This window comes from Camponotus vicinus, unplaced genomic scaffold, assembly GCF_025532165.1.
Source record: "Camponotus vicinus isolate PSW18456_S1 unplaced genomic scaffold, iyCamVici1.0 SCAF_2, whole genome shotgun sequence".
Taxonomy (NCBI): domain Eukaryota; kingdom Metazoa; phylum Arthropoda; class Insecta; order Hymenoptera; family Formicidae; genus Camponotus; species Camponotus vicinus.
The window spans coordinates 9,420,091-9,442,810 of NW_028141956.1; the positions used below are offsets into that span (position 1 = coordinate 9,420,091).

General features: G+C 33.0%; 4 protein-coding genes across 10 annotated transcripts in view; 2 read left to right on the plus strand and 2 right to left on the minus strand.

Annotated features, from left to right (window-relative positions):
- Positions 1-52: 52 nt before the first annotated feature.
- Positions 53-8,500, minus strand: Su(h) (recombining binding protein suppressor of hairless). Of its 2 annotated transcripts, XM_083091622.1 has the most exons (3): positions 6,985-7,000; positions 6,300-6,354; positions 53-4,817 (listed from the first exon to the last, which is right to left on the minus strand). In XM_083091622.1, the coding sequence occupies exon 3, from the start codon at positions 4,701-4,703 to the stop codon at positions 3,174-3,176; it is 1,530 nt and encodes a 509-aa protein (XP_082947748.1). In that variant the 5' UTR covers positions 4,704-4,817; positions 6,300-6,354; positions 6,985-7,000; the 3' UTR covers positions 53-3,173. The 2 variants fall into 2 exon arrangements, with proteins under 2 accessions (XP_082947748.1, XP_082947747.1); XM_083091621.1 differs by lacking the exons at positions 6,300-6,354; positions 6,985-7,000 and adding an exon at positions 7,241-8,500.
- On the plus strand, positions 7,610-16,921 carry Mus201 (rad2 superfamily protein mus201). Of its 2 annotated transcripts, XM_083091616.1 has the most exons (10): positions 7,610-8,122; positions 11,502-12,324; positions 12,533-12,708; positions 12,938-13,381; positions 13,488-13,704; positions 13,827-15,283; positions 15,382-15,480; positions 15,557-15,770; positions 15,924-16,154; positions 16,225-16,921. In XM_083091616.1, the coding sequence occupies exons 2-10, from the start codon at positions 12,237-12,239 to the stop codon at positions 16,881-16,883; spliced, it is 3,585 nt and encodes a 1,194-aa protein (XP_082947742.1). In that variant the 5' UTR covers positions 7,610-8,122; positions 11,502-12,236; the 3' UTR covers positions 16,884-16,921. The 2 variants fall into 2 exon arrangements, with proteins under 2 accessions (XP_082947742.1, XP_082947743.1); XM_083091617.1 differs by lacking the exons at positions 7,610-8,122; positions 11,502-12,324; positions 12,533-12,708 and having other exon boundaries at positions 13,139-13,385.
- Positions 16,876-21,568, minus strand: LOC145967038 (3'-5' ssDNA/RNA exonuclease TatD). Its single transcript, XM_083091623.1, has 2 exons — positions 21,198-21,568; positions 16,876-19,382 (listed from the first exon to the last, which is right to left on the minus strand). Exon 2 carries the CDS (start codon positions 19,351-19,353, stop codon positions 18,439-18,441), a length of 915 nt encoding a protein of 304 aa, XP_082947749.1. The 5' UTR covers positions 19,354-19,382; positions 21,198-21,568; the 3' UTR covers positions 16,876-18,438.
- The window catches only part of Naa40 (N-alpha-acetyltransferase 40), a 3,776-nt gene continuing 2,066 nt past the window's right edge, over positions 21,011-22,720 (plus strand). For 2 of the 5 annotated variants that reach the window (XR_014437275.1, XM_083091624.1), the window contains exons 1-3: positions 21,011-21,687; positions 21,767-22,186; positions 22,290-22,675. Coding sequence is in view for 4 of the 5 variants with exons in the window: in XM_083091624.1 (XP_082947750.1) it covers positions 22,181-22,186; positions 22,290-22,675 (392 nt within the window). In the remaining variant the exon portion in view is untranslated. Of the gene's footprint in view, positions 21,701-21,759; positions 22,187-22,289; positions 22,676-22,720 lie in introns of those variants that run through there. The other 3 variants (XM_083091625.1, XM_083091627.1, XM_083091626.1) reach the window with 3 other exon arrangements.

Genomic DNA, 22,720 nt, shown 5'->3' on the forward strand with positions numbered 1-22,720 from the left:
CCCATGGAATGTATACCATCGTTCCCCCTTTCCAACACAAATCTCTTTGCGAACAGATTCCCAAGCGATGCTATCTCATTTCCTCTCGGAGATGACGGTATTTTGATTACTTGTAAAGAAAAAAAAGAAGGAAAAAGATCCAGGCGTTAATGATTGAAAGCATCGCATCAAAGAAATCTTAAATTATTCGCTTAAAAAAATTGCTAGTTTTTTTTAATACAGCTATTCGCTAAAATTGTTTAAGAATTATTAAAACAAAAAGTATTACATATTTTGATTCTCTTGCATAAAACTTTCGCTAATATCAATTTCTAATTCATCAAATAATCTATGATTGAAAAGAGATTACACGAGAGATTGATAGATTTTATATATTATAGAATTTTCACGTCAGATCTGAAATTGGGGATCAATCAGGAACTGATATCGATTAAAGATCAATTAAAGATTGTAGTACAAACTTTCGATTTATTCTAAATTATATAGGAAAAGATAAAAATTCATATTTATATCTTCATTGTACTTGATATAATTACAATAAAGTATACAGATGTAATTTTTAATAAATTTTTTCAAATTGGAAATATACTCAGAGAAAAACGTACATACATTACAGTACAGAATATCCTTCATCTGAAAGAAAACTCAGTATCATAGCACTTAAGTCCTCCTAAGTATGATCAGGGTGTCTATTCAAATCTTGTCTTCAAGATTTTTCATGCAATTTTTTAAAATAAGTTTTTACTCAACAAAATATTAAATGTGCAGTACATATTTTTTAATTGTAATCTTTAATGATAAAAAAATGAAAATATTATGCAAGTGAAAAACGCTTATCTTACGAAAACTACCTATACAGAACATAATTTGCTCTCCGTTTTCTACGTTTTTCTCGTATAAAGGAGAAATGTAGAGCCACTTAAACTTCAAATGCTAAATTTGCAAATTTACTGAAAAAAAACTAAGTGATTTTTGTAAGATAAATATTTTTCATTTGCATAACATCTTCATTTTTTTATCATTAAACATTATAATAAAAAAATATGTACTGCACATTCAATATTTTGTCGAATATATAAATAAAGATAGATATATATTAATAACAATGACAAAAGATATATTAATATATATTTGTAATTTGATTTATATCGACGAATTGTAGATTGCTTATAATATAATAAAAGCACTATTAAAGAAAAATCTTTTAAGAATTTCCCCTGCGTCCCAATAAAATTCTATGAGAATTCTCTGATTTCTCCAAGTATAAAAGAAATCTCTGAAAATTCCAGGTTTTTTTAGAAAGTAGACATCCGGATAATATAATTAAATTTGATGACATAATTAAATATCTCTGATGACATAATTAAATATCTCTGATGATATAATTAAATATATAATTTAAAAATAGCTTTCTGCTGATTCAGACATCACGACATCGTGTGTCCATATATCTGTCTATCTCTTTCTTGAATAAAGATAAAAAAAATAAAAATATAATATAATAGATTCGATTTTTATACTTTATACGAGGGTTACAAGAGAATGATTAATCAAAAATTAATTTCACGCGAATATCTCGAGGTATATATTTAATGTAATTATTATTACACCGGGATCCACGTAATCATAATCACAATAAGTGTGCTGCAGATATACACACGTTTGAAATACTATATACATAAAATAACACGTACGCGTATCAGGGAAAAATCTATGCCGTTTTTAAAACTGGTCGATTATTTTTCCGAGATATAAAAAAAGAAAAAAAAATGCATACGAATTCTACTGACTTGATCAATCAATCTCTGGCCGTTTTTACAATCAGCACCAATTCACGTGATACACACATTCACTCGCTAAAAAGAGTATATGCATTTTTTTAATAAATAATGAGAGAAATCTATTGACACTGCGTGTGCGCGCACGAATTTACAAATGTACCAAATATCGAGCACATTGGCAGTTCAAAAATACACTGCGTACCCCTTCCTCTATCCTACTTTGTACATGATAGACCATTCACGCGAGGCAACGCTCAGACTTCCGTATAATTTTTTTCGATTTTTCCCGTACATTTTTCCCCCTTTACGAAGTCATTTCCACGCGGTGGAATAACAAATACTCTCTGGCGATCCCAATAAATTAATATTTGCTTTACAATCTAGCGATGATGTATACAGGGTGTCTATAAAGGACCACATTATACAATGTGTTAATGGGGTCGAGCATGTGAAAAAAATTTATATAAACTTATGTCCGAAAATGTGCTTTATTAAAGAATTATAAGCTATCATAGCTATAACTATTTCATACCATTCCATTTAATATAGTTGAAAATTCTAATAAAGTTATAAGAACAATTTTGGACACTTCGAAAACTTATAGCTTATGAAGCTTAATAAAGCTTATTCGAACATAAATTTATATAAACTAAATTTGATCCCGATCTTTACGGACACCCTAAAGAGAGCGAAAAATGCTTTTATAATTATGAAACTTGCTATACCGATTTCCGAGTGTAATAGCTCCTCTCGTAATAGATATAGTGTTAAAAGCACAACCGTTTGGTGACCAATATGCAAATGTATAGACTAAGATTGTGTATTACATTCGTTACTAACTACGCTCGTTTGATAGTTTTTCTTTAATTCTTCATAAAATGCTAGACGAGACAAAGTTCCAAGGGAAGTGTTTCGGATACATCGACGAAACTTATTTCGCCGTGTCGAATCAAATCTTATATAATTCCATTCACTTCACTCTTGAAAATTTTATCATCGGACTCCGTATATTCGGTCTATACATCCTCGCGTAAACTGTTAAATCAAAAACTGCTATATAAATTATTATCTCTGTAAATCTTTGTTAACAAATTACGAGAGTTCTAAGACAGTTTTAGCGCGCGGAGTTGGAGGTGCCACACGTGGAGTGCATTGAGCGAAACGCTACGTCTTCGTATTGTCCAAGTTTGCGTCGTGTTGCGCCACGCTATTATCGATTTCGAGCAACAAATCTTTCGCCAGATACGAGCACTCGTCACTGCTACTCTCGTTTTCATCATCGTTGTCATCCTCGTCGTCGTCATCGGGGGACATCACGATTGGCGTCGCACCGCCCGTATCACTACTACATCGTAGACTTTGGTTCGCATTATGACGATTATCTAGAAGATATCAGAGACCCGACTGCGGCGGCTGTCCATGAGTGTTCCAGGGCACGTCGGTAGGCATTGCGGCGGGCGGTATATTAGCCTGATTGTGCATGGCACGCGGCGCTCGCATGATCTCATCGGCAGGAGGACAGTGCGGACGCGGCCCGGGTTCGGGCGTATACGTGAAGGTTAAACCGGTAGCGTAGATGATGCCGTCATTGCGCACGAGGGAGACCGGCACCTGCGTCGGCTGGCGCACCCACAGCCACTCGCCGCGAAACAAGGAGATGTCGGGCACGACGCAAAGCATGCTCTCCTGGCATCTGTACATGGTCTCGGCCTCGACGTCGCCGAACCAGACTTGCAGATTCGGCGTAAAATTGTCGCCCGTGAGCTCAAGCATCGCTACGTCACCGCCACCGTTAAGATGCAGACTATGGACCAGCGGTACCGGTGTCACGGGCGATCGTACCGGTCCCATGCCCTCGAAGAACTGATATTCCGCCTTGTCCGTGCTGATGATCGTCCAGCAGGCGCCATCGTTGATCATCTCCTTGTTCGCCTCTTTCGGGCAAGGTGTAGCCTGGAATTGTATTATACGCTCTTGCGATAGGCACAAGTACATGTGATCCGTGTCTTTCATGTAGAAGGCGCATTTATGCAGCTGCGAGACAGGATCGTCGGCCTCCAAACTGGCCATCTGCTTGTCCACCTTGCGAATCACCAGTCGCGGCAGTGCCATTCCCGTCACGGAGCACACCAGCTTCACAGTGCTGCCATAGTGCACGTAACCGTCGCGTACTTGAAATTCCTCCGACTCGCTCTCATTGTCGTCCAGGAGGTGAATGGTGAACGCACCCCACTGCGTCGAGCTCGCATGGAAATTACCATTCTCCACGTGAAGATAACGCGTGCTGACCGTCTGCGAGCGCAATCGATTGAAAAGCGCCACTTTCGTGCCACTGGCGATGCACAGGTCCGCGTTCTTCAGGGACTGCTTCTTCTTGGACGGCTTCGAGATCACCTTGATACGCTTGCTAAGGAACACGCCAATGTCGTGCCCGCTACCGTAGAACATCTTGACGGAGAGCATAAAGTGCTTGCGCTTGTCTGAATCGGAGATGTAGAGAGTCTTGGCCGCGCAGTACTGCTTGCCGTTGTTCAGGTCCAGTTGCTGCATATCCTGGTCCGAGTTACCGATGCCGATGAAAGCGCATAATTGGGCGTTTTGTTCGCTCTCGCCTTCGCGCAGCATTTGCTCCTGGCGCATCCTCCAGCCATCGCCGAAGAGATAGATGCACGGCGGAGGGCAGAAGAACCGCTTCTCGTTACCGTACGATTTTTGCGCGACCTTAGCATGCAGGATCACGATCATCATGTCGCTTCGGTCGCGCAAGTAACGCTCCATCGCCTCGCGGGTCAATCGCTGGTCCTGCTGATCGGGCCTGTAGATGCCGGAGCCGAATCGAGGATAAACGGACATGACTGAGGTCGGTGAAGGCGGGGACTGCATACTGTGTGCCATTGTTGGCAGTCCAAACTGATGTGGCATATTTAAAAGTCCGGGTCCTGGGTGCGAACGGGATAACAAAGCTGCCGCCGTTATAATGGCGCTGTTATATCTTCATCTTCTAAGCGCCAAGAATGACACTTTCTGATCTCCTACCTATACAACCAGAATTCAAATATCTCAATGTAAGTTTAATAATTCAACAAAATATTATTATTAAATATAATTATTATAATTATTAAATATAATTATTATAATTATTAAATGTAATTATTATAACATAATTACTAAATATAATTATTAAATAATCGTATAATCATCATTATATCGTGAAACTAGTGTTAGATAAAGAATTGAAGAGAAATTAGACAAAATGAAAATATTAATTAGAATCCTAACAAGTGTAAGAGCAGTAGAACACGGTTTTATATAACAGTCCTTAGTACGCAATTAAACAAAATAAAGAGCACATGGTTTAATGATAAAAAACTAATTGCATTAATAAAGAATAATAAAACACGATTTTATATATATATATATATATATATATATATATATATATATATATAACAGTAGTTAAACAAATAAACAACGCATTCAATGATGTGTTTCTTCCTCTTAATAAATTTCTAATAATGACTTGTATCCATTATGTATTGAGTAGATATATAAAATAATCTGTATGTAATACATGTATGTATAATTATACAATAATTGTAAGAGATTGTACATAATGAAATGAATGTGTTATCGCGACTTTATACCGTGATAATGTATTCGCATAATATGCAATAACGTCACTATTAACGCGATTAAGCGTACCAAACTGCATACAAATGTCCGCTCATTTAAAACTTCAGCGTGAGAAAAATTTTTGCTTTTTACAAGGGGAAGGGGAGGGGAAGTATAATTAATTCGAGATATCTTTCTTTGAATAAACCACCAAGAATTGCTAGTCTTAGTACAGGAAAGAGGAAACAATATACATGTACATACGCGCATACCGTGAGAATCGAGTTGGGCTCATTTTTCCTACATGAATTAAAGCACTTTTATCCATTATATAGGTAGAGAGAGATTTTATTTTTATATACACATATAATAAAAAACGTACATTAGATCTTTTATAATTAAAGTGTATTAAATACAATTTATCAATTATACAAAATTAATGCTAATCAAAATTAATGCTAAATCAAATATGTGTAAGAAAATTTTATAATCTTATTAATCTTCTTTGTGGAATATCCCAAAGATTCTTTTTCTTATATTTCTCTTCATATAGAAAATAAAATCTCTTACAGAAGCATTCAATTTAACAAATATTTCATTTTAGGAGTAATAGAAGAATAGTAGAAAAGTATTTTCTTTGCAGAAATCAAATTTTTAAATCAAATATTCTTATAACTTTGGATTTTACAAGCGATACGTAAAGTTCACATATCAATTTTGCTTTTGCTTTTAATTTGTTTTTGTTATATTCCATAATAATTCCAATTTTATAGGATATGCGTATCAAATAATGTGAGAAAGTAATATAATAACATAAATTATAAGAATTGGTAAGAAATAGGCTAATAAGAGCCAAATGCAATAAATAAGATGTAATCAACTTTCTTGCAGACATTATTTAATTACCTAAATTATAGATGTATCGGTCTTTTCTTAAAAACATTTTCAGCAACTACTAAAACTAGATAGAAAAGCACAAATTAGTAAATTATTATAACAAAATTGTCATTAGCAATAATTTCAGGGTGCAAGAGAGAGAAAGAGAAATATAGTACTTATCATGATCATATTTTCTCAATACGTTTTAATCTGCGTAATCCTAAACATTATCATTCCCACATTATTTGTCTAATAATACATAATTGAATGTCGAATTAAATATTCTAGAAACAGGAAAGACTGTGACTTTGTTATTCAATAACAAGAAAATATCTGACAAACTAAATCTGATGCAATGATAATGAATAGTAGAATATAAAACGTGCTAATGTATACACGCATTCTGGCCTTGTAATTTAAATTCCTTTTATATATCACTCTGTATATTTTTGCTTATCAAATATAAAATATATATTTTTAATTTTGCTTATCAAATATATATATTATATATATATATATATATATATATATATATATATATATATATATATATATATATAAATTACAAGAAAGCATGTATAAAAAAATAAACAATAGTTAAATTAATATGATATTATTGTCCATATAAATTTGCGTAAAAAATGAAAAGTTAAAAGCAAAAATAAGAACTGCAAGCATAAAAAGTGTCTATTATAAACTTGACTGATATCACCAAGGAAGAGATGGATAAAGCGGAATACGCTCTGCTCGCAAGAATAAAAGAGAAATATGAAAACGTGCAGTCGCTCGAGGATATGTAGGATTACGAGATGATCGAAATTCGCAAGGGAGGGCAATCGGAGCGGCGTGTGGGAAAGTCAGGCATTTGTTTATTTACATTTTCGGACCGAGATGAGAGGTTACCAGCGCGCATTTATCCGGCAAGACAGAGGGGAAAAGGAAAGAGAGCTCGTCGCGAAAGCACTCACCTCCTCATTTTCGCCTGGACGCCAACGACAGCCGCGTACCCGCGTGCATCCTCCGGGCTATCGATCATCCGGAACGGCCGGCAAATCCTCGACGATCATTCACCGTCCGCGAAACACCGTCCTCCCGTCGCCTATGCTCTCTCTAATCCATTCAAAAAACACCTGTTCACTTTCCGAATTTTCCGAACAGTCCTGCCAACCCTGCGACGAACGACGTCGCAGCGGTAGCGGCGAGTTTAAATCGTCTAAATTCGATCTGCGAAGATTCGCGGGAGAATCTTCCTCCAATTCTGCGCAGATCGCTTTCTTGAATCTTGAATATACGGAGTAAAATATAAACTCGACGCGAGGGTGAAAAGCAGTAGAGTCGAGACAGCGTGAATCATCAAGTGACAGGACGTCGAGAAGTGACAGTAGAGTTCCTAACGCGCGATCGACGAATCTTCTTCGTGATTGGACCGGCACGGTATAAGGGCCTACCCACACGGCCAACGACCGACAGATGACTGAGTTCGCGGCAACGACGTATATAGAGTTATTACTGCCATATTGTAGGTAAACTGCACCATGAACGTGGCCGGAGTAGGAGAGGGGGGAGTCTCGCACGTGAGCTCGTAAGTACGCGCCTGTCCCGATGTGTGCCGATGTTCACATCGATGTATGAAAATCGCGCGCGAACGTCAGTGGCGTGAATTTGACGTTTCGGGAATTCGGCTCGCGAAGTCGCGTCAACGCGTTCAATTATCGAATTGTCGAATCACGTTCACCGGTAGCGTGTTATTTTTTCAATTTGAGAATCGACCTTGTCGATATGTTAAAAGTTAATGCTCTCGTGATCTTAAAAGTGCCACATATCGGATACATCCTCAAAGAGGCGAGAAAGTAAGTTTGTAACTTGTACGAGTCCTACCTGTCTTCTCCAGGATATCGATTATCCTGGATCCTGATTTGTTGCAGCGTTTTTTTTTTTTTCTGGATTATAATCCACTCTGCGATGTAGATAACAAAAATAATTTATTTATAAATCGCACCATTTTGAATCGCTAACTCGAGCACTTTCAAGACTGTATTACGTATTCGAAAAGTAGATCGAGCACTCTCTTGTCCTCTCTCTCTCTCTCTCTCTCGTCCTCTCTTTCTCTCTCTTTATTTGCAATGACACTTTTTTTTTTTATTCCGCGACTTTTCGTGATGACACGGCGCTTGCGCACGCTCGCATACGTCACTGGTGTTGCAGATTCTATTGTTTTACTGTTGTACAATGGCCCGACCCAAGCGCCTCCAGTTCCTTGCCTCCCCTACCTGATGCGTGCCGCTCGCCCCCTCCTCTTCTCTCATACTCCCCCCTCCCCTCCCCAACGGTTGTCATTCCCCCTCCCCGACAGCGTCCCCATGGGCCGTGGAATTGCTGCCGCAAAAGGATGTTGGGGTTACCCTGGGGGGCGTGGGAAAAACCTGCTGTGGGAAAGAGTGGGTGGCCTCTACCTCACTCCACTTCTGTGATGATGACGATACGATATATATGCCGTATCTATAAATGTCGTGCGTGTGGTGCGCGCGCGCGCACGTGATGTGTGTGCGAACTGCATATATATATATATATACACATACATACATGTATCACACATACATACATGTATCACACATACATACACATTTTTGTATGTGTACATATATGTATATGTAATATACATACACAATCATATTGTTATATACACATGTATAGCATCTGTATGATTTCCTCGCGTGATCCGTGTATGCGAAACGTGTAGCCCAGCCGATACTGCGTAATAATACCAAAGTATGTATGTGCGTGCATGAGAACACAACTGAGAGAAAGAGAAAGAGAGAGAGAGAGAAAGAAAGAGATAATCGGGTGAATAAGCGAGCGATACTAGTCGAAATATTTTGCTTGAAACATTTCGAAAAACGTTTCCTCTTTATTTAAGAATTCTCAAGAGCAACCTTTGATTCGACTTAATACTATTTGTGAGATGATTTAATCACACCTATTAATATATTTGTTCTCTCTTCATAATTCTTGGTAATCAATTGTAACTTTATGCATTTTTTCAAAAATTCTAATGCGATATTTAAATATTTGCGAGAAAAAGGGAAAAATATATATAATAAATATATAATAAATATATAATAAAATAGATTTTTAAACACATAGTACGCATTTTTGATTATTTGTTTATTTATTGTATAAATTTGTTTATTTATTGTAAAAAATCTCTTTACTACAAATAATTACAAATTATTGTGTCAGGATAAGAAAAATCTAAGGACAGTGAGATAATGAATGTTTAAAAGAGCTAAAAAGCATGTGAAAGAAACCTACGCGACCAGAAAATTCATTTGCCATTAAACGTACTTGACTAAGGGACTTGAATTTACCGTAGGAAATATAATGCAATTTATCATTAAACAAACTTATTATATAATTTTATAATTTACGATCGGCTTTTAAAAGAGTAATTAAAAAAATTATAAAACAATTATTAATACTTTGAATATATGAACATATTAAATCATTTCTGTTCGCAAAAATTTTACACAAGACTTTGTGAAAGAATAATTGTTTTTCACTATTTACATGATCAAACGTAGGAAAGACATTGTGATTATTTATAAAAGAAAGGGCTACATATATATATTTAATCCAAATGTATAATAAAGTAAATTATAAAGTAATGTATAATAAAAAGAAAATTTCATGAGAAATAAAACAAAAAATTATATAACAATATATTCGAATAATACGTATTAGAAAAGAAAAAATCTATAAATTTATAAATATTGAAATTGAGAAAATATATTGTGATACTTTGTTTCAATGAAATGAGAATCTAAAAAAAAGAAGAAAAATTCGTTAATATCGAATCAGCTCACAGTTTATATTTATTATAAACATCTTTAACCGATGCGAGTATTCACGAGTAATGTACATACACACTATATATATACACGGAAACAGAAATGCAATATATGAATTTATGCATTTTCGAAGAATATATGCATTTTTCATATCAAGGTGGCCGCCTCAATATCTTTATTCGCCCTAAGATCAATAAAAAAAAAGATGTTAGCAAAATAGTATTACGTAATGTAAATTGCATTTAGTTGTACTATTTATAACTATTTGCCACATTTACTATCTAATCCCTCGAATATTCTTGGCGGAGGAAAATCATTAAAAAAAATTTATTATAAATATTTCAGTAGCCTCGAGATTTTTTTTTCGCTCGGAGACTGCAGATTAAAATCGAAAAGCCGCACAGATATATAGAGAGTGTTTCAAAAAGACGTTTAAAAAATGTAAGAACAGATTTCCCTGGTTAAAACAAGAAAAAAATTTCTCATAAATATGTATCCGCGGAAATGCCTCGTTTCTGAGATCATATGTATAATCACTAAGTTTTATATATAACCACAGACTTTTTTATACATGTGTCCAGTAATAATCATCCAGTAATATCATCTCTCGTGTTAAAAATTAAACCAAATACGAAAGTCTTTTACAAATTTTTTGATTTTCGCAATAATTAACAAGAAATTAATTTAAAAATAAATCGACTAATCGGTGCAAATATAAAAAAAGAAGTGTATCTAACTGTTACACAATTACTGAATACATAATTAAAATAAACGCTTAATTATTAATTCCAAATTCGCGTAATTAATAATTCCAAAACGCTTAATTATTAATTCCAAATTAATTATTAATTCTAACTTTTCATTGCATATCTAATATAATCGTTAATATCTAATATAATATAATATGTCTGTCTCTTTTCGTTGTGCGCTTATTGGTTGTTTTTTTAATTAATATTTCATTAATTATTACAAAGATCGCAAAACGATAGAGGACTTTCCTGTTTGATTTAATCCGTTCTACTTGCACACGAGAGGTAATATAATTATTACAGGATATCTTATACAGAAATCTGTAGTTACAAAGTTCAATGATTCTATACTGATCAACTATTATTATCGGACACTGTATATATCACTGCACTGCTACATGTATAAAATATTATAAAATGTGATGCAAAGGCAGATATATTTAATTGGATAGAATTCGATACAAAACATAAATATAATAAAAATACATTTTAAAATAAAATTAAAATAAAGAAATATCTATTCTGCCTGATTAAATGCGGTTGCTCTTGCATCACTTATCGCTATTAATGGTTTAATATAATTTGTAGAAGTCTGTAGTTATAACATACTGGAATGAATTTTTTTTTTCAAGGGTGAAGGAGCGATTGAATTCATAGAAAAGGATGCACACATTCTATATGGATCGCTATCTTTGTCAGGAATTCGCCGATTGGTTGATATTATTTAATATTATGTCAAAAACATTTATATATGCATTACGAATTGAAAGAAAAGTAAATAATACATAACTATTTTCATTTTGTTTAAATTGGTAAGTAAAACCAAAACTTCCCGGAAGTTGCGTTCTACTGTATCACTTTATTGCTACGTATCTGATGAAGAATGTTTTTAACTCGGGTAATAAATGTAAAAAGATCCACCCAAAAATACACCTTGCCTCGAATTTAACCCCGTGTAGGTTTTATAGAGCTCATTGTATAAAATCATGACTCTGTGAGTGTGTCATCTATAGCATGAGTGTCGTATATATATGATATAAGCTCGTCAGTTGATCACAAATCAAATGATCGCGAAGCCATGGCTGGAGAAGATATTTTCGTTTCGTGACCTAACGCGCGCTTTTTAACAGATCTTTAGATACTCTCGCATTTACGATATTAATTACATATCGGATGAAATCGGTTTATTGATATTACATTTGTAAGTTACGTCTTGATAAGACTGCTGATCTTTATTCATATATTGTAATTCAATGGATTAAGTCGCAAAACACGTGTCCAAATAAATCTATTCGTATAAAACATTTGTGCTGCGTATCTTTGCACGCGATATGTACATTATTTTTAAGATCAAAGTGTCTTAAATAATGGGGGTACACGGTCTGTGGAAACTGCTTGAAGCATCTGGAAAACCGGTACCTTTAGAAAGCCTCGAGGGCAAGGTCTTGGCAATAGGTGAGCTGATATTTATGATGAATTTTGTTAGAAGAGTGTGATAGAAAATATAATTTTTAATGTAACATCTTACAAATATCTATCTGTACCATCTTTCTTGGATGGCTGAAGTTTTGAGAATCTAAATAGATAAGAAGAAGTTTTTGTTGCTTACTTAAAAATTCTTATATAAAAAGAAATAGATAATTCATATAATATAAATTTTCAGACATATCGATATGGATATATCAAGTATTGCAAGGATATCAAGATCGTCATGGTACTCCTAAGCCTAATGCCCATTTGCTTGGATTATTCACTAGAATATGTAAACTTTTATATTATAAAATCAAGCCTGTTTTTGTCTTTGATGGAGGTGTACCCATGCTCAAGAAAAATACAATTGTAAATACAATGATTATATTCTTCCTAATTAACAAAGATCTTTTTTTTTTATATTGTGCATTTAATGCAAAAAAGATATAGTATATTACAAACTTTAAGCGCACTATGTATTTATGCAAAAACAAAACTGTTCTTTTATCTTGATTATAATATTGTTCGTACGTAATTAGTTCTCTCAGCGTGGGAACCAGGTAGTGAGAAAAGAGCCTTCTCATTCTTTTGTTCACAGGCCTTGCGCAGGAAGCAGAAATCTATTGCCACAAGTAAGGCGCAGAAGATGAAGGCAGATTTGATAAACAACTTGATAAAGCACAGCGTTGTAAAAACTGCTCTCAACAAAGATTCTAAGGTGGATCAAACTAATGGAGCAATACAAGCAATGCTAAATATGCAAACTAACTGTTCTAAGGAAGATATGTTTATTCTACCTGATATGCCTAGCACTAGCACTAGCAATATGCAAACTTATATTAGTGATAATGAGGATGATTCTGACACTTCTGTTGAGCTAAGTCCAAGGAAACAATCAAAATGGATGGGAAATATACACAATGTTGATGTAACCAGCAATGAATTTAAAGCATTACCTGCAGATGTCCGTTATGATATACTTACTGATCTTAAAGAAACAAGGAAACAAAATTCCTGGGGTCGCTTGCATGAAATACCCCAAGTATGTATGTACAAATGTTAAAAACTTATATATCTACATACATACCTATATATTGTATCTGTGTGTGAGCAAGATAAATTATAAATTATATCTTATATGATTATAGGAATCACAAGAATTTTCTGGTTACCAGCTGACACGTTTGCTTAAACGTCGATATGTACAAGAATCTTTGGAATCTGCTGAAAAGGAAATGGGTGGAAAAACTTTAACATTGGAAGAATTAGATAAATTACTGACTGAACAAGGCGTTAATACGAAAGGCAACGACGCAGCTTTTCGAATAGCCGCGGACAATACAACAAGATTGATTTACATCAGTGGTATGTGTACCACAACTCTTTGTAATAACTATATATTATAATATAATACTATATATAATACTATATATAATAATATGTATATTATATATTATAATATAATAAAGTTATATATCATTTCACAGACAAGAACGCATTAGTAAAAGATTCTAATAAATCAGAAACGGATGAAGATGATATCTTACAAAATGTAAATGAAGAAGTTAAATCTATTGCGGGCCCAAGTAATCATATACCTATTGTAGAAGACATAAACGAATATGAATTAAATGATTCTGATGATGACATTGATATGATTCACGATTTTTCATTTATCACGAGTGACGAAAATAAAAATGCACTTGACAGTGATAGGGAATCTGAAATTGATATGAATGAATCATTGGCGTCGTTAGATAAAAAATCAAGCAAAAATGCGACAAATCCAGCATTAGCATATCTACTAGAATATAGTGGTTTGTCTCAGAATCAGATTATGCATCTCATGAAGTATAATAAAGACCAAAGTCGTAAAACAAAAACCGCAGGCAAAGAAAAAGTGCACGAGAAAAATACTGACTCAGAATTAACTGAAGATAGAAATCCAACAGTTGCTAAATCGGAATTTTCACTTCCTGAAAATTATGTGGGAGTTTCGAAATCTATAGAATCACAAAATATGCAAAATGCATGCACAACCAGTAAAAATATGACTGTCGAATTAATTTCACCTAACATGGAATCGGATAATTTCACCAAAAAGGAACTATTAAAAAATAACACTGAAGTATTAGATGTAACATCTGATGTCACATCTTCGGATAAATCAGTGGAATTTAAGGAACATTCTTTTTCTCCTACAAAATCTAATGACAATATGACTATCGAATTAATTTCACTTAACGCGAAATCAGATAATTTCAAAGAAAAATCATTAAAAAATAATGCTGAAACATCAGATGTAACATCTAATGTCACATTTCCAATTGATAAATCAAGGAGGTCTGAAGAACGTTCTTCTCCTACAAAATCTAATGACAATATGAATGTTGAATTAATTTCAATAGTACAAACAGACACATCAGATTCCGATTCTGATGATTTTATAGAAATTCAAGACGTTCCAATACCTTATGTGGAAATATCACCAAAAAATATTACAAAGAAAGAAAACGTTGAGATAACTTTCAAGCCTGATGAAAAATTAGAAGACGATATTTTCGCCGATATATTTGAGAAGACGGATAAAAATAAAGATTTACCAACTAGTTTGGAACAAATATGTTTGCAACAGTCTGTCAATGAAAATGATAAGCACCGAATACCATTAATTTCTGAAAACAAGAATTTGAAAACTAATTTATTGGATACTATACCTGAGGAGCTGATCATAGAAAAAACAGAAATCAAGTCATTGGAAAATACTCAGTTAGTCGAAAATATATCGAATGATGAAGACAAAATGCATGATTCTCAAGACTCCAACAACTTAATTCAAAAAAATAATATGGATTTACTTACTCAAGATGATACTTGTAATGAATACATACAAGAGAAGAGAACAGTATTGCCTACAAATGAAGAAGATTTAATAGAATTAAAGGTATATATTTTCAATATTATTTCTGTAAACAAATTAATGTTATTTCAATTTTTTAAATCTTATTTATTTATTTGAATGTGTGAATTTGTTAATTGCAGGGACAATTAGAATGTGAGCAGGAAGAACTTACTAAAGGCATTGGCAAATTTGAGAGACAAGCTATCAATATTTCTGATCAGATACAAACCGAGGCACAGGTACATTTCAGGATATATTGTAAATAATTTTTGTTATATAACTATATTACATGTATTATATTATGTTTATTTATAGGAATTGTTACGTTTATTCGGGATACCATATATAGTAGCACCTATGGAAGCGGAAGCGCAGTGCGCATACTTAGAACAAATTGAACTCACTAATGGTACGATTACGGACGACTCCGATATTTGGTTATTTGGAGGTCAATATGTGTACAAAAACTTTTTCAACAATAACAGAAGAGTACTACAATTCCATGCCTGTGATATTCAACATCATTTTAGTAAGCATGAGACAACCATTAATACTTTAATTAATTATAAAATCAAATATTATTCTTTACAAAAATTTTATTTATATATATATATATATATATATATATATATATATGTGTGTATATTTAACGGATATAACATATTTATACCATATATTGCAGAACTTAGTCGGAACCAATTAATACAATTGGCTCTTTTGGTTGGTAGTGATTATACCACAGGAGTGGCTGGTATTGGACCAGTCACTGCGCTAGAAATATTAGCCGCCTTTCCCGCCGAAGGGGATAACATATTACATGGATTATACAAGTTTTGCTCGTGGATTAAAGAGGGAAAACTTTCCGGAAAAACGGGTTTACGCAAAAAGTTGCGAAACGTGAAGTTGGATAGAGGTAAGCGGTAATCATCTGCAAGACATGATAAATAAAGAATAGAGTAAACAATAACAAATGGTAATTTCAGATTTTCCAAATCAAGCAGTCGCTCAAGCGTACCTTTTTCCTACGATCGATGAATCGAAAGAGACTTTTACTTGGGGTAAACCGAATGTTGTGCTTCTTTGCGATTATACCAGACAGAAATTTGGATGGACGAAAGGCAAATTTGATGACACAATGATACCAGTATTGAAAAGAATGGAGGAAAACAAAAATCAAAAATTGTTGGACATGTACTTTAAAAAAAAAATATTGCCGCGATCTATCGAGCCAACCTTGAGTAAAAGAGTGCAAAAAGCTCTATGCAGATTAAATAATGTCGATATGGATGAAGAAAATGTTAATGGCGAATCTCAATCTAAAAGAAGTAAAAAAAGCAATACCGTCCAAAAATTGAACAAAGAAGATGCAATCGAGATAGCAACTGATGAGACTCATGAGGAATCGCTTCCAAAAATAGATGCTATCAGCAATAAGCCTGTTGAATCCATTGATAAAAAAAAATATACCAAGGAATATATACCACAACGAGAAAAAGACAAAGAATGTGCGTTAGAAAGAAAATTGCATGCTATAGAGGTACTTAGAAAATCAAAACAAGGTTTAGGTAAAACAAGAAAGGGAAAGCGTGTAATACGAAAGGTCAAGAAGGAGGCAGAATTATCAGAAAGTGATAGCAACTAGATATAGTTTTTTTAATTAAAATAAACAAGATTTTTATATATTATGAATAATAACTTATTTATAAAATTCATCGGAACCAAACTTAACACTCTTAGTTGTTTTTGTTTCTAACATTATTAGATGTTTCTGTACTTCAGTCGTGCATCATCCTTACATCTTTCGCTCTTAATAGTCGTTCAATTTTCTAGGACTATGGTCTTGAAGATTGTGTATAAAAATATATATAAATAATATGTGATAGGCAACATTGCACATTACATTTATATACTTTTTTGGACTTTTGTTATTTGTATTATTATGTACATGCATTGTTATACGTGTAAAAATACAAATTATTTTTCCATTAAAGAAATTATATTTCAATAATTCTACTTTTAGAGACTTCAATAACATAAAGATCAACAGGAGAAATTATAAAAACTTCTGTCAATAGCTCTGTAAAATCATATATTTATATGTACATCCGTACATGTATTCGTACATATATACGAATTATAATTAAAAATTATATATTTAAATATTTTATGATGAATAATAATATATAAGTTAACAGACTGAACAAACATACAATTGATAAAATATGGACGCCTCTCAAGTTTAGTTTGCGAAATGTTTTGTTTCTTAATTGTTAATATATTAAAAATTATTGATGTCTCAACATTTTCGCTGAGAAAAAGTCTTTAAATAATCTCAAGAACCTGTTAGTGGTAGACTCTGATACACTCTGTATGTGTATGTGTATCTACGCGCGCGCGCATGTATATATATATATATGTATGTATATATATACATCATGATACAGAAATATATAAAATACAGTAAATATTTTAAAAATATAACAAGGAAAATATGCAACTTTATTTATAATAATTAAATGATTGGAATAAATCTATCAATTCTTTTGTGCATTTATTAATTTTAAATTCGCACGCTTTTATTTTTGAAGTTATGAGTCATATATTCGTCAAGAGAAAAAGAAATATTGTCTTTGACAATATTTAAAGAAAATAATCTTTATATAACAATTTATATTTGTACAAAAATATATAATGCATTAACAATGAAACATATAATACTGGATTTTATATATAGATCTGTATCTACATATATACCATATGTATGCTTCAACATATTGCATAATTCAACATTTTACATAAAAATTAGAAGAGATAAAGAGGAAAATTCACGTATAAATTTCAATATAATAAAAATATTCTGACATAAAATTAACAATGTGATACATAGGATATAATATACACAAACTATATATCTGTAAAACATATACCTTTCTACATAAACTTATATAATTATAAGTAAATTTTATTATCAACTTTATCTTAATCTGCAAGCAGGAATTTATTAAATCAGTTTTCTTAAGTATTATATAACTGCCATTTTTCTGAAAAAAAAAGAAAAACCATTGTAAAGAAATGAATTGGACTCCAAAAAAAAATAAAGCTTTATACATTAAAAATCGTAATAAAACTTTCATATAGCACCTGCTCTCTTACAATTAGCACCATTTTATATATAATTTTGTGAGATCCGAATATTATCATTGATTTAAACCGAATAATTTTAGAGCATTAAAAGCGGTAGCTAACGCAACTTGCTCCGGCGTAGTTTGCATAAATGCTGCTACCATTTCTACAATCGCAGGCAAGGCACATGGTTCATTACGTTGAAAGGTGCAATAACGATGGAGGAACATCATAGATCGTTCGGTTAAAGCGTCTTTCACGTGTGCGGGTAATTTGCTGGCTCTAGTATTGGGGTACATAAATGGTGCGTCAGTTTCTACTAAGATTTTATCTAATGGCACCTGTCCACCTTCTAACAATTGTCTTATTCCGCTATCAGACTTATCCTTGCATAAGTAACCCGTAATACCTAGATAAAAGCCTTGATTCAAGTAAATCTGTGCCTCCTCTGCAGTGCCAATGAAGGAGTGAATCAGAACAGGCGGTAAACGATTCTTATATTGACTAAGAACCTCCAACACATCTTTTTGTGCACTTCTTTCATGTATTACTAATGGCTTATTTAATGTACAGGCTAATTCTATTTGTTTATGAAATACAGTGCGTTGAGTCTCTGGAGCTGAGAAGTCGCGACTGTAATCCAAGCCACATTCTCCAATTGCAACACATTCAAGATTATTGGCTATGGTTTCCAGTTCATGCAAAGTGTCTGGATCCTCCCAAGATTTGGCATCATGCGGATGTATACCAGCTGTCGAGTAAAGTGTCCCAGGATATATTCTAGTTAGCCTCAAGGCTTCTTTGCTGGAACGAATACTGGCACCTATCACCATAATCTTTTGTACACCAGCATCCTTTGCCCTTTGTATTACACTATCTAAATCTCGACTATACTTCTTATTCGTTAAATTGGCACCCACATCAACTATAATGTAATTTTCATAGCATTGAGTCATGGATGAGGGAACAGCTTTCTCCTCTTCAGCCATTCCTTTAATCTTCTATGAGACACAATAAGCTGAAGTATAAAAATATTCAATATTATCCACATTGCTTTATTTGAGATAATAAATATTATATCGTTCTATTATAAAATAAGATTACACAATTCTGAATTATATATATAGACATTTCAATGATATACATACACATATGCGCGCGCGTATCTGAATTGGATGTGTAATAGAATATTTTTAGCAATACATATATTTTTAGAAAGCATGTTATATTGAGAAATATAATTCATAGATATAGGCACGATATAAATTTAATAAATTCATTTTTGTTAAAAATATTTCTCGCACTTTTAACTAAACAAGAGCCTACTTAGACAAAAAGTTAACATACAATGATAAATAAAAATTTGATTACATATTTGATTTATGTATAATCATGTGTGTGCATGTGTATACAGGGTAGACCATTTTAATCAATACACGCGAATATCTCAGAAACACTGCATTAAATCGAAAAATGTTTCAGATATAAGTTGTATGGCTTGAAGGGGGACATAAGAAGGTACCATTGGTTTGACCTTGGGTGGCGTTGTCAAGGTCAGGGCAAGGTCACTTTGGATTTTTTAAATGGAACTCCCTATTTTTTATTACATATTCTTGTAGCTCATCTCGAGAGCTTTCCAAAACACTATAATTAAGTTAGTTTTCATTAAGTACTTTCCGAGTTATGAGGCTTGAAATCATTTCTTAATTTTACATAAACCGTAAAACATCTTGTAAAATATTCTTTTTTCGATTATCTTACCTTAATACTTTTATGTACAAAATAATGAAAGGAATCAATTGGTGTAAAGAAAACACATAGTTATTTTTAAGAAAAAAAATGTAATTGTTAATTGCAAATTACATTTTTTTTTTCGAAACAATTATGTGTTTTCTTTACACCAATTGATTCTTCTCATTATTTTGTACATAAAAGTATTAAGGTAAGATAATCGAAAAAAGAATATTTTACAAGATATTTTACGGTTTATGTAAAATTAAGAAATGATTTCAAGCCTCATAACTCGGAAAGTACTTAATGAAAACTAACTTAATTATAGTGTTTTGGAAAGCTCTCGAGATGAGCTACAAGAATATGTACCCTCTTATGTCCCCCTTCAAGCCATACAACTTATATCTGAAACATTTTTCGATTTAATGCAGTGTTTCTAAGATATTCGCGTGTATTGATTAAAATGGTCTACCCTATATATACAAATCTCTTTTCGAACATTAACATGTATTAATTTTCCATAATAGATCATTAATATATATTATTGTACACATAAATAAGATGATCAATAGATGACAAGTAATAAATACTAATGGATAAATTAATAGCAAATTTGGTCAACCCAACTGGACTACACTATTGCATATTAAAAATTGTTATACATAGAGATAGAAATTGTTATACACAAAATGTTATCTAAATATAAAAAGATAGTATATAAACATCTTGAAGAATTAAAATCTAATAATGATATATTGTCACCTTTTTTTTAGCAAAATATACATTAATTATATCTCATCATCAAAGTGTTTATATATGATGCCATTGCATTTAGACACCTCATATATTTAATATCAAAAGTATATAAGCAAATTTGATATAAATTAATGTAACAAACGAGCATTTGTTTTTAAACTCAAGTACTTAACCTATGCGCAATACGTCAGAATTCATGTCAGTTAAGAGCCAAGATATTTACGCGGTGCCCGATTGAGTCACGATTGTAAAACGAGAAGCAAACGCTATAAAGAGTTGTGTCGAATGTGGAGAATTAACTACAAATACTACTGATCTATAAATAAAATGACGGAGACGAACTTACGTCAATTCCAACCTTCAAATACACGAGCTACGATACGTATAATAATATATTCCACACGTGCACAATGTTGGATGATGTGAATTTTCTCGCTTTGACAATCAATCATCGATCATTTTTGTTAAAGTAGCATACGTTCGTATCATTACATAGCCAAGTGAAACGGAGCAGAGGTGACTCGAGTGTGTGTAAAACGTTGACGGGCCATCGCACATCATTACATGTTGCGAGTCCGTGACTGATCTCTATCTTCCTTCTTTTTCTTTCCTTCAATTTCCGTCCACTAATGGATCAAAGTACACGCATACATATATATCGCACTTCTACCTCTCTTCGTTATGACTGATTGAGCTCCATATGGATTTGCCCATATGACAATGACAGTAGCGTGGCTGACAGGCTCCCTTTTATACGCATGCGTGACATAACGATGGTCACAGCCACGTGACAGATACTCCAGTTTTGGCGGGATCTCGCAGAGGACAAGCGACAAGTTAAATAAACGCGTAAATAAAAAAATAATTAATATAATTTATGCATATTTTTTATTTTGTTTTCAATTAATTTTTCAGAAATATTTAGATAATTTCTAAAAATGATTAAACGGAGGCCATACGGGATCTTATTCCACAAGATTTAACTACTTCATTGATATATTCAATTCGCATGCGCGAAAAAGAGAATCCGTCCAATATACCAATGTCAATTGGTTGATTGATTTTTATCTCTGAATTCACCAATCACATTCGACTATTATTTAGTCGCTCAATTGAACCATCGTGTTCCTGGATGCACGTTTTGTATCGTGCAATTCACGCGATTCGCGTTGATTGTAGTTCGGTATTCAAATTATTTAACTTTATAATTGATCATTTCTTCGTTGTTACAGCATATAAAATACTAGAGAAAATAATTTTATAGACTACGTATATGTGTATAATGTTTGATTGAGAAAAGCGTAAAATTTAGAATTTATATCGTCAACTATGCAGGTTAGTTTGCCAACCTGAGCACTTTGTGTTCATGCATAGAATTGTTTATTAATTAAGAAAATTTAATCGGCATTTGAATATTCTAATTTTTTTTATTTTTTAGAAAAAAGCCAGAAAGACAAGGCGTCAGCTGTTGGCATCCAAGGCAGCGGTACAGCAACAGTTAATTAACAAGGCAAATGCTTTGACAAATCCTTTGGAAACTTTAGACAAGTTCCATGAATATATTACAACAGATTATACGATAAAATTGTCTTGTATTAGAGCAAAAGATGCACAGCCGGAATGCCTTTCTTGGATATTTGACATCACAGAGAGAAACATGAAAGACATGTATGAACAGTCTACTTGGGGTTGGGACGCAGCTGAGAAACAAGCAGAACTAACAGAAGAAATGGCTTGGTACTTAATAGCATCGTGTAATGATAAATTTTTAGGCTTTTCACATTTCCGATTTGATATTGACAATGGCGATGTAGTGTTATATTGGTAGGTATATTATATATACAGGTTATATATATATACATGTAAAAT

Coding starts and splice junctions, on each gene's coding strand:
- Mus201 (XM_083091616.1), top strand. CDS start 12,237: ATGGGGGTACACGGTCTGTGGAAACTGCTTGAAGCATCTGGAAAACCG. Junction 12,325..12,532: donor GGGCAAGGTCTTGGCAATAG/GTGAGCTGATAT, acceptor ATAAATTTTCAG/ACATATCGATATGGATATAT. Junction 15,771..15,923: donor TGATATTCAACATCATTTTA/GTAAGCATGAGA, acceptor CATATATTGCAG/AACTTAGTCGGAACCAATTA.
- LOC145967038 (XM_083091623.1), bottom strand. CDS start 19,353: ATGGCTGAAGAGGAGAAAGCTGTTCCCTCATCCATGACTCAATGCTAT.